Source organism: Centropristis striata, chromosome 11 (assembly GCF_030273125.1).
Source record: "Centropristis striata isolate RG_2023a ecotype Rhode Island chromosome 11, C.striata_1.0, whole genome shotgun sequence".
Taxonomy (NCBI): domain Eukaryota; kingdom Metazoa; phylum Chordata; class Actinopteri; order Perciformes; family Serranidae; genus Centropristis; species Centropristis striata.
The window spans coordinates 25,915,975-25,928,149 of record NC_081527.1 but is presented as its reverse complement, the minus strand read 5'-3'; the positions used below and the strand labels follow the sequence as shown (position 1 = coordinate 25,928,149).

Below are 12,175 nucleotides of genomic sequence, written 5' to 3'. Positions count from 1 at the left end.
CGAGGCCCTAATTAATCTACCAACATGACTTATTGGTCAAAATTAGCATTTATTAATATGATTTTTGAGTTTGTAATCGAAAGCTAGTCTAGCTAAGGAAACTCAAAACTAGACTCGAAGTTGGGAAAATGTATAGGTAAGGCTTTTTACGATATTCGTAAGCTATAAAGCACATTTTAGTTGACTAATACAGTCATGGAAAAAAACATTAGACCATTGAATAATGAAGAGTTGATATCTAGCTATTTTCCATGTTTTTTCTTTATAATGATTTTGGTTATTATCAAGAAAACATCTTAAATGTCTTGATATCAGCTCTTAAATGAATCGCTTATGATGTATCTTTTTTGTTATCATTATATTTGTCCAAACAAATGTACCTTTAGTTGCACCAGGCATTAAAATGAACAAGAAACTGAGGAAAACAAGGGTGGTCTAATAATTTTCTCCATGACTGTATGTTTAAAAGAAATGCTTTATTGCCGTATATAAGCTTAACATTTTTACAATTGAAGAATACAAATTGTTTTGGGCCTACACCAATGATAAATGAAAATAAAAATGTACTTTTTTTTTTGTCACAGCCACATGGAGCCACTGCAGACGGCCTGAAGTGCCTCATGTGGCTCCAGACATCTTTTAGTGGAGCCCGCCCCATTGTGTGATAGGCCTACACCTGTGCTGTGTTCCAATCCCCATACTTCCTGTACTTACTATACTTAGTTTGAGTACGCAGTGTGTTCCGATTCTGATCGCGGCGAAAAGAAGTGTACCTAAATGACCCGGATGTTGCACTTATAACAGTCAAAACGCTGAGTGTGGAACGATGTACACTATACGCACTCAACGGCCGCCATCTTGTCTACGTAGCGGAAGAGGCGGAGCCAGGCAGAGCCGCTCAGCTCGAAAATAATGTTTGTAATGGCGGCCGAAACAACAGCGGAGCGGTAGGTAACGTTGCTGACGACGCCGGCGCATTTTCCACATTTTCTGTTAATGGAGCCATATTGCCGGATTGTAGAAGTAAAGATTAAACAACACAAAGGGTAATTTTTTCGCCGTTCAAAACGGGAAGTTTTTTCACGGGTGACAAGCCGCGGCGGCTGTCGCGAGCGTAATTTCCGGTAAATGCATCACGGAGTATTACATCTGGAACAACACTCACCTGCTGAAATCTGCGTACTTAGTAAGTGCGGATAGTGTGCTTTTAAGTGTACTCATGGAAGTATGGGGATTGGAACACAGCACTGGTCAGTAACACAATTCACTCTGGAATTACAACCTGACTCATCTCATCTGTAATTCTATTTAGCCTACCTATCTTTAGGAGTTTTAAAGTGCGCTACAAGGTTCGATTTTCCAGTAATCTTCAAATAGTTTCCAGCGATAAATGTTCAGTGTGTATGTGCTGGATGGTGTGGTACCTTATGAAAAGTAAGTGTTTTATGGAGTTGCAGACGTTGTAGTGTACCATGTATTGTACGAATACATACTTCCTACAGGCACTGCACTAGTTAATTTAAATTTTAAAAATGTGAGGAAAATACACACATCAGTCACGTGACGTGGCATGACTTTTTTCCCTTGGTAAGGGCTACGGCTCTACGTATAGGTAGCTAGTATGTATTCTGGATGATTTGGCATTTTTGAAGTATTTCTCGTGTCACAGAAACCACTGAGAGTGATTCTTAAGTTATAAATGTTTGTTTTTAGGTGTTTTTGCCTCGATGCTCTGCACGAACTGTACCTGCCCGCCCGTCTGCCTTTTATCTTTATCAGCTATCTGAAGCTGGATGAGTTTTCTCTTCGGCACAAACAAAATTTCCAAGTGGTCCAGGCCTGTTGTAGGAGGTTTTCACTAATGTTTTGTTTATTTCATTACTTTGAAACAATTCTTGTTTGTAAAATCCTATGTACCATCCTACATATTCTTTCTGGTGATCTTGGGGCCTTATGGAGTCATTGCTGTTAAGTGAACAGAAAGAAGCCAGCGAGTCTGGATCATTACTACAGTGTTGCCAGGAACAGAATTATTAGCCAGAAAGGAATAGAAAAAGTTTGTCAACGCACCAAAGGTAATTTTTACCAAATAAATCCATCTTTAAGCTGCCAAATTGTGCAGAAAACAGCCAAATCTGTCTATGTTTTGGCTGAGATTAATCTTTCTAAATGTCTCATCTAAAATGTGCAAACACAAGAGAAAAAAGGGTTTAAAATGGTTGTTTTCTGCTTCACTAGTCCATATCCCATACTGGGATCCATATCCTGGACCGGCTTGTTGGTCACATTCAAGAATAGATATGAATCGTAATCCCAAAAAAAAATCAAAGCTGCAGCTGGAGCCTGAATGCCTGCAGCTAAGACTTGAAGCTCCCAGTAAAAAGACTTGTTAGGCTCAGTGTTTTTACTGTATGTTAGTGTGTGATGCTGCAGCTCTGCTCAAGGTTATCTGTGACCAGTATATGGTCATTAGCAGTGAGAGCGCTATCATCAACACGGCCGATAAAATGAATCATGTCGGGCGTTTAATATACAACAGGCATCTGTAATTAGGACTACAGGGACCTGATAAGCCCGAGGCTTTTCAATATGTGTGTATTCCACTCAAGGCCAAACAAAGACAAACACGACAGCCAACCGAGATCAACGCTTGACTCTGATAAATTCATACAAAAACAGCCAGCATCCAGCTGCCTGCAAGCCTCTTTATACCTCTTTATGCCTTATTAATATTACAGACTTAGTCTTTATTACTCTTTATCCTCTTACACCACCAAAAACGGACATAATAACAGCACAGTATTCATATTATTTGGCAAAATCGCAACAGCACTTCGACTCGGTCGTATATTTTGCATTAACCCATTAAGGCCTAAAGCGGCTGGAAAAAAATGCCTGTAAAACCTATGGGCGATTTTCAAATTACCCCCTAAAACCTGAAGTTTTTCTGGAAATTCAACACCTACTAAATAATAGATTTTTCAGCCTCTGTAGCAGATAAAAATGAAATTCAAAAAGTATTTGAGAGCTTATACCCGTGGCTTTCATACGAAGTTGAGTTTATTTGTCCAAACCTTCAATAAAGTTTTTTAAAAATCAACAAATTCAGCAAATGTTACATTTGACTGAATAAAAAATCCTATGCATAATACTAATACATGCCCATTAGCAAGATGCAAACATGATATGACCACTGGAAGAAATAGACATAGTTCTCATTAGCGTACTGTAATAAAAAAAAAATAATAATTATCATAATAATAATAAATAATAATAATATATTTTATATATTGCACTTTTCAGGGTACTCAATGACGCATAAAGTAATATAAGACATAAACAGTCATGATTTCTTATATCATCATCACAATCAATTATTATTATTATTATTAATATTAATATATTATTAATAATATTATTATCTCCAGATGGCCACAAATCTGTCTGTTCTTCGGTGAAAATATGTCGTCTAAAAACATATTCCTCGTCCATAAATGCCGGTCGATTGGTTCCGAGGGTTCAAAGTCCGGATCAGCAATTAAATGATCGGCGCTGTTTTCACCAGATCTCTTCCGTCACTTCCTGCTGAGCTCCTCCGCTATAGTCGTCTTCCTCCATGATTTCAAAGTTCTGGAAAAGTCCCATGTTGCATTGCAACACTCCCACATGTATTCTGATCATTTTCTGATGCATTTCATTGGCCAAGAGACCGAAAATAGGTGGAAAAAAATACAAATACTACAAAATGACATATCCGCTGGAGAGCTGGAGAGGAAAAGTTTAAACTGTGATGAAAATAACAATAAGGTTGAGGAGAAATGTTCTTATCATGTAAAACTAAAAAGGATTTATCTCACTTTGTTTAATAGAAATAAATAGCCTGATCCAATAAACATATTCTTATGATTTTACTTTTGGCATCAGCACCTTTGTGTTTTTCTTTTAGGACATTGTTTGTTATTTTAAGTCTTTATGTTTATGTTTGTGTGTTTTGTTTGACTTTATAATAACTATGATTAATAAATAGCAAATCAATAGTTCATTGAACTTAGTTATCAAACTGTTAAACAATGAAATGATAATTAATAATGTATACTAATTATACGTAATACTACAATTTGTTGTTTTTGGACACATTAGATCATTTCATATACTATATTAATTATTTGTTAATGAAAACCTAATGCTTTGTAAACGGTTTAGAAACGATTTCTTGATGGCTATTATCAATTTGAAACTAATGGTTATGATATCTGGTTAATAAATGTAACTGTAAAGCAACTATAAATAGGCTAGATATTATTGGCCATTAACATTGTGTTTGCCAAAAATACAACGTTTATCATAGAGAGAAACTGTAAAAAAAGGCATTATCGGCAGAGTTTGAACTTTCCAATGGTCCTTAAACGGATGATCTGTAACGAACATTTGACCAAAACAAAGCTTAAAGTTGTGATATTTGTGTCAGAATCACTTTATTCTACATTTGTCATATAAAACGTGTCCAAAAATGAAACGCTTGAACTAACCAGATCCTGTTAAAAACATTAAATTCTGCTCCTCAGAGACACTGTGGGGACATGATTAGACAAATGGTCATGTGACAAATATTCACTGAAAATCTGTTTACACAGATCAGAGAGGAGAGGACAGGAGAGGCTGGAAACATGACAATACTTCAATATGTACAATATGTGGAGAAAACTGTTTTTACAACATTCGTGACACTTGTGGGCACTTGGAAAAGAAGAGAAAATTATTTTAGCACTGCTGGACGTATAGATTTTATTTGTTGCAATGAAATACAAGGACACAGTGAGTAAAATGTAAAAAGAGCAAAAATGGCCCTGAAACTGCTTGTTGAGGTTCAGAGGGTTAATCAGCTGTATGAGACAGACATGATTAACATTATAAAGACGTGTTTTGTTGTAGATGTGTTTATAAAGCCAACATGTTAATGTCCTTTCTGTCCACATTATAAGGACGAGTGCATCATCAGAGAAGATCTTTACCTTTTATTGTCCTCAGACGAGCCGCTGCATCTGGACTGACGCGATCTGGGCGGACGTGGGACAGACTTTGTCACTTTGATTTCACCTTCAGCCTAAAAACACACATCAGAAAACAGAAAATGTTTTAAAAGTGTTCATCGCAAACAGCTTCCACACTTTTACTGTGTGCTGTTTACTGGCGCTGTGGTGCAGGATGTATCGGAGGCATATGGAGGATTAATAGCAGCAGCTCTGACTCTGCAGAATCAGCACCTGTGTCTCTTTATAGACACCATAAAGAATTCCTTCATTAAAGCTCAGAGAACAAAATGTCTGATCCTCATTGGCAGGAGCAAAACAATCAGAGAGAGTTCATCAGTGAAGCTGTAATTAAACAGCGTTGATGAGATCTCTCAAGTTCTTCTTCATATTTTATCACATGAGTTTATTTCTTCTCTGACGTCGCCCCCTACATCAGCTATTCTCAACCTTGGGGTCAGGACCCCAATTGGGGTCGCGAGATGATTTCTGGGGGTCGCCAAATCATTTTGGAAGTCAGCTCTGTCTCCACTGTGTTAAAGTGTTCATGTGTTCATGTGTTTTAGTCTTTTTGGTCATTTAATGCCTTTTTTTTTGGTAATTTTGTGGGGTTTTTTTGGTAGTTTTGTGGTCAATTTGTGTCTTTTTTTGGTCATTTTGTGTCTTTTTTTGATCATTTTGTGGTCAATTTGTGTCTTTTATGGTAATTTTGTGTCTTTTTTTGATCATTTTGTGGTCAATTTGTGTCTTTTTTGGTAATTTTGTGTCTTTTTTTTATCATTTTGTGGTCAATTTGTGTCTTTTTTGGTTATTTTGTGACTTTTTTTGGTCATTTTTTGTCATTTTGTGGTCAATTTGAGTCCTTATTTGCTTAATTTTATGTAACTTTTTGGTCATTATGTGTCTTTTTTTTTATCATTTTGTGGTCAATTTGATTCCTCTTTCTGACTGTGACGAGTCATTTTGTGCAGGTTGTGATTTTAAGATTAAAAACCCGGAAACTGTAATTTCAAAGTTTTGCCACTTTGTCATACTGGCACCAAAGTCTGGTGCTCTTCCTGGGGGCTTCCTCAGCCAGTTTCTCTGTGTTATGATTCCTTCAGTGTCCAGGAAGCTTTATGAGGAGCTGAATTATTCGCTACGCTCTCTACTCACAGTCCCAGGTTCAGGGATGTTAGAGGAGAGAATACTTGAGTGAAATGCAGAGCAATACAGAAGCGATGGTGTGAGTGATACCGGATCGATACCAAAACGATACTGGAGGGTCACAGGCTGGAGAAGAGACGACACTCCAGCTTTTTTTTTTTAAATATCTGCTCAGTGGGCTCAGGGAATCTCGCTAAAATGTTCTCTACTTGTTCCTCTGATAACTTCAGATCCAGACTGAAATCATTCGTCTGGTTCTTCTGTAACTAATGTGGCTCTGAAACCAGACAAAAAGTCAATTTATATCAGCTTCTGTCAGAAGTCAATGCTAAAACACGGACACAGAGGATATGACGCCATATTAATGCATGTTGATCAAAATGACTTCACAAAGATTTCTCTGGGTTTGAACATTTGGAAAAATGTAAGGAAGCAATTCAACTACATATACACTACCGGTCAAAAGTTTTAGAACACCCCAATTTTTCCAGTTTTTTATTGAAATTCAAGCAGTTCAAGTCAAATGAACAGCTTGAAAGGGTACAAAGGTAAGTGGTGAACTGCCAGAGGTACATAAAAAAAGGTAAGCTTAACCAAAACTGAAAAATAATGTACATTTCAGAATTATACAAGTAGGCCTTTTTCAGGGAACAAGAAATGGGTTAACAACTTAACTCTATGGAGTCTTGGGCTATTCTGTCCATTTTTGAATTCTGTTCATGTCTTTGTAAGTCATTTTGTGTCTTTTTTTTGTCATTTTGTTTCTTTTTTTGGTCATTTTGTGTCTTTTTTTAGTCCTTTAGTCCAACATAAAATGTGATTTTGAATCTTTTTTTTACTTTCAAAACACTATCATGCTCAATAAAGAATTTTAAATGTGCATTATTTTCAGAGTAGACTGAGACATTAAACTGCATCATTTTCAATTAAATTCTGGAAAAGTTGGTGTGTTCTAAAACTTTTGACCAGTAGTGTATATAGTCTTCTTGTGATATTTCAGAAAAGTAGCGGAAGAGTTTTAGAGTTAGTTAGTGTTGATCTTCAAATTCACTTTGCTATAAAAGTTCAGTTTGCATTTTACCAAACTGTAAAACTACAAGTCATCCTAAAATAAGCAAAGAGTACTGTGACGTGTGAAAGTTGGACACCTGCTCAGGTAAGCTGTCCTGGTGCCGTACGTACCCGGGGCATGGTGAGGAGCAGGTGTCCCGTGCTCTGAGACCTCTGAGCTGTCGAGCTGTCTGGCTTCACTTCAGCAGGCAGAACCATCTGAAATATCTGCAGAGTAAATTATTCATAACTTTAATTAGCAAGATTAATGCGCTGATCTGGCACCACCGCTGTCCCAGTGTGTCAAATGACTTTAATCATTAGCGGGCCTCCTTTTTATAGGTACACTTTCCAGAAGAGACGTGGGAGAGTGACCAGAATAGCTCCGACTAGGAACAGTGGCAATCAATCACCGCAGCGAAATCCTGTGAACACCAAAATTATCCTAGTGGGAGGAATAATGGGCATAAAATTAGACTTTTTCATTTTCCAATCTACTTTTTTTCTTTGATGGGGCATTTAGGGGAAACCAGGCTCACAGCAGGCAGAGAAGCAGGAAAACTCCGTCTCCTGACCTGCTGCTGCTGCTGTCACTGTGGCTGATATACACTCAGATAACTCCTGGTCAATTCCCCCTGCGCCTCTAAATGAGTTCATATTTAGAAGGAATTTTAAAGGCCTGAGTTGATGTATCACTGCGTAAATCACACCACCCGTCCAATCAGGCTGACCCCTGGCATAAAACAACCATCCATAAACACGCTAACAGCTTGGAGCCGTGACATTCAGGACTCTACACCTGCAGGCAGTGGCGGCTATAGGCCAGTTTTACTGGGGGGGCCAAGGAGGGGCCAGTGTTTAATCAGAGTAGCATATTTCAAAACTGCAAAGATGATATTTAAGCATTCAAAACCTTTATTTTACCTTATTTAAAAATATCATTTAACTGTATTTGGAAGATACAAATACATTGATTGAAACAATGAGACTTAACAACAAGAACAGTTATTTTGATTCTCCTGGGACGAACAGTCACGTGACAAATATTCACTGAAAATCTGTTTACACAGATCAGAGTGGAGAGGACAAGAGAGGCTGGAAACATCACAATAGACATAATTTACATTTTTATGACACTTGGAAATTTGTTGTTTATATAAATTACACTTTATCCCAATTTTTTTTTAAAAGACTTTATCAGTGAAATTCAACAAGTCTCTTTTTTATGATTTCTGTCATTCTGACTGTATTATTCTACACAAAGACATGTTTGAGTTGTTCCCACTTCTAGCCATGATTGTGCTGATTCCATAGAGCTGCAGGACGTATAGATTTAATTATGGCAGTGAAATAGACCCTTTTACTGTTTGTACACAATGGTGACGTAGAACGTATGTGCACGTATTCCGGCAACAGAAGTGGTGTTGTTCTCCAGTCGTTCTGACTGACCAAGAAGGATTTATAAGCATTTACTAACTGTTCCCAGCATCAACTCGCTATTCAACTGCTGGACTAAAGTTTTATAGACTTCTGACAGGATCAGGACCATTTCAGAGCAGCCGGTAGCGTCTGTGGCTGCAGGAGATTAAACATGTGGACGCGAATGAGCACATAATGAACACAGAGAGGAAAATGTGACAGCTTGTTGGGGTTCAGAGGGTAAAGGTATTATTAAGGTTGAATTTCATAATTCTTATTATTTAAATTGGAGCCAGTTTAGTTTAATCCTGAATTATCAAGCTGAAGTTTCAATATGAGCGATATGGATGAATCATTAATCATCCTTCTGACGTTTAATAATAGTAATGATGATAGAGATTTTTCTGCGATGACAGTTTGCAGCTACATGTGATGAATTATTGGAACAGAAGGAAGCTGCTCTGTTGGAGAAAAGAAGCGACACAATCATTGAAACTGCACTTATTCTTATTCTGCCGTTCTTGTCATCAGCGTGTCAAATAAATGGTGCAACGAGGATAACTATTTATGAGGGGCCGGGACAATATGTGCCCTCCAAAACCGTTCCACTTCCTCTTCCGAGCCGCTTCCTCTTACACTGAAACGCCTTCCTTTTACACTGAAACGCCTTCCTATTACACTAAAACGCCTTCCTCTTACACTGAAACACCTTCCTTTTACACTGAAACGCCCTTCCTCTTACACTGAAACGCCTTCCTCTTACACTGAAACGCCTTCCTTTTACACTGAAACGCCTTCCTCTTACACTGAAACGCCTTCCTTTTTCACCGAAACGCCTTCCTCTTACACTGAAACGCCTTCCTTTTACACTGAAACGCCTTCCTCTTACACTAAAAACCTTCCTTTTACACTGAAACGCCTTCCTTTTACACTGAAACGCCTTCCTCTTACACTGAAACGCCTTCCTTTTTCACCGAAACGCCTTCCTCTTACACTGAAACGCCTTCCTTTTACACTGAAACGCCTTCCTCTTACACTAAAAACCTTCCTTTTACACTGAAACACCTTCCTCTTACACTGAAACGCCTTCTTCTTGCATGAAACGCCTTCCTCTTACACTGAAACACCTTCCTTTTACACTGAAACGCCTTCCTCTTACACTGAAACGCCTTCCTCTTACACTGAAACGCCTTCCTCTTACACTGAAACGCCTTCCTTTTACACTGAAACGCCTTCCTCTTACACTGAAACACTTTCCTTTTACACTGAAACGCCTTCCTCTTACACTGAAACGCCTTCCTTTTACACTGAAACGCCTTCCTCTTACACTGAAACGCCTTCCTCTTACACCGAAACGCCTTCCTTTTACACTGAAACGCCTTCCTCTTACACTGAAACACCTTCCTTTTACACTGAAACGCCTTCCTCTTACACCGAAACGCCTTCCTTTTACACTGAAACGCCTTCCTCTTACACTGAAACACCTTCCTTTTACACTGAAACGCCTTCCTCTTACACTGAAACACCTTCTTCTTGCATGAAACGCCTTCCTATTACACTGAAACGCCTTCCTCTTACACTGAAACGCCTTCTTCTTGCATGAAACGCCTTCCTCTTACACTGAAACACCTTCCTTTTACACTGAAACGCCTTCCTCTTACACTGAAACGCCTTCCTTTTTCACCGAAACGCCTTCCTCTTACACTGAAACGCCTTCCTTTTACACTGAAACGCCTTCCTCTTACACTAAAAACCTTCCTTTTACACTGAAACACCTTCCTCTTACACTGAAACGCCTTCTTCTTGCATGAAACGCCTTCCTCTTACACTGAAACACCTTCCTTTTACACTGAAACGCCTTCCTCTTACACTGAAACGCCTTCCTCTTACACTGAAACGCCTTCCTCTTACACTGAAACGCCTTCCTTTTACACTGAAACGCCTTCCTCTTACACTGAAACACTTTCCTTTTACACTGAAACGCCTTCCTCTTACACTGAAACGCCTTCCTTTTACACTGAAACGCCTTCCTCTTACACTGAAACGCCTTCCTCTTACACCGAAACGCCTTCCTTTTACACTGAAACGCCTTCCTCTTACACTGAAACACCTTCCTTTTACACTGAAACGCCTTCCTCTTACACCGAAACGCCTTCCTTTTACACTGAAACGCCTTCCTCTTACACTGAAACACCTTCCTTTTACACTGAAACGCCTTCCTCTTACACTGAAACACCTTCTTCTTGCATGAAACGCCTTCCTATTACACTGAAACGCCTTCCTCTTACACTGAAACGCCTTCTTCTTGCATGAAACGCCTTCCTCTTACACTGAAACACCTTCCTTTTACACTGAAACGCCTTCCTCTTACACTGAAACGCCTTCCTCTTACACTGAAACGCCTTCCTCTTACACTGAAACGCCTTCCTCTTACACTGAAACACCTTCCTCTTACACTGAAACACCTTCCTCTTTTACACTGAAACGCCTTCCTTTTACACTGAAACGCCTTCCTCTTACACTGAAACGCCTTCCTCTTACACTGAAACGCCTTCCTCTTTTACACTGAAACGCCTTCCTTTTACACTGAAACGCCTTCCTCTTACACTGAAACGCCTTCCTCTTTTACACTGAAACGCCTTCCTTTTACACTGAAACGCCTTCCTCTTACACTGAAACGCCTTCCTCTTACACTGAAACGCCTTCCTCTTACACTGAAACACCTTCCTCTTACACTGAAACGCCTTCCTCTTACACTGAAACACCTTCCTCTTACACTGAAACGCCTTCCTCTTACGCCTTCCTCTTAAACTGAAAACTCCTAAAAGCATTTTACTTGTATGTATAAAAGCATTTCAGTAGTGTTAGTGGAAGCATTTCACTTGTAGCTGTGTGAGGTTTTTACTGTGTGTGAATGGGTTTTGTTTTATATGTGTGTGTTAATGGTAATTCCAACTATTGATATGTACAGATGCACAGAGGAAACTAATGCGTTTGTATAATTCTGTCTGAGTTTTGGTTGTGAAGTTTTCTGCATTTGGCCTCCGGAGATAAAATCTTTGGTCACGATGACATGCAGAACTGAGCCTCCCTTCACAATAAAGCTCAGTCAGACCTCAGCAGATCTCATGCAGAGCGGGAAATGAACACCTGACACAAGATAAATAGTCAGCTTCTGCTGACACTGAATCTTCCACTTTTGGCAGGTAGCTCAGGTGGTATTTTATTTCTTCTAACTTCAAAACTTCGCCTGATCGGTTTCGGATTAACCAGAGAAAGAGTTTGGCTGTCTCGCTTTGGATAGCTAACATTTAAAAAAAAGAAAAAGTGGAGTCAGGAAATGACTTTGCAGCAAGTGTAATAAACTCTGTCCATAAAGGCATCAGAATGTCAGAGTCACACACACGTCTGATGATTCAGCAGCTTCTGACAGTCGTTTATTTGCTCTAAATCTCACTGTTCATCCATCACACTCAGCAGCAAGCATCACCTGATGTGTTCACAGCGACCTGTAATCATATGAGTCACTC

At 38.9% G+C, this 12,175-nt stretch overlaps 1 protein-coding gene across 3 annotated transcripts in view; it reads right to left on the bottom strand.

The window, feature by feature from the left end:
• dnaaf11 (dynein axonemal assembly factor 11) overlaps positions 1-12,175 on the bottom strand; it is a 79,647-nt gene that overhangs the window by 15,890 nt on the left and 51,582 nt on the right. For 2 of the 3 annotated variants that reach the window (XM_059345330.1, XM_059345331.1), the window contains 2 exons: positions 7,359-7,454; positions 5,013-5,104 (listed from right to left, as the gene is read on the bottom strand). In XM_059345330.1, coding sequence (XP_059201313.1) covers positions 5,013-5,104; positions 7,359-7,454 — 188 coding nt within the window. Of the gene's footprint in view, positions 1-4,818; positions 4,884-5,012; positions 5,105-7,358; positions 7,455-12,175 lie in introns of those variants that run through there. The other variant, XM_059345332.1, reaches the window with a different exon arrangement.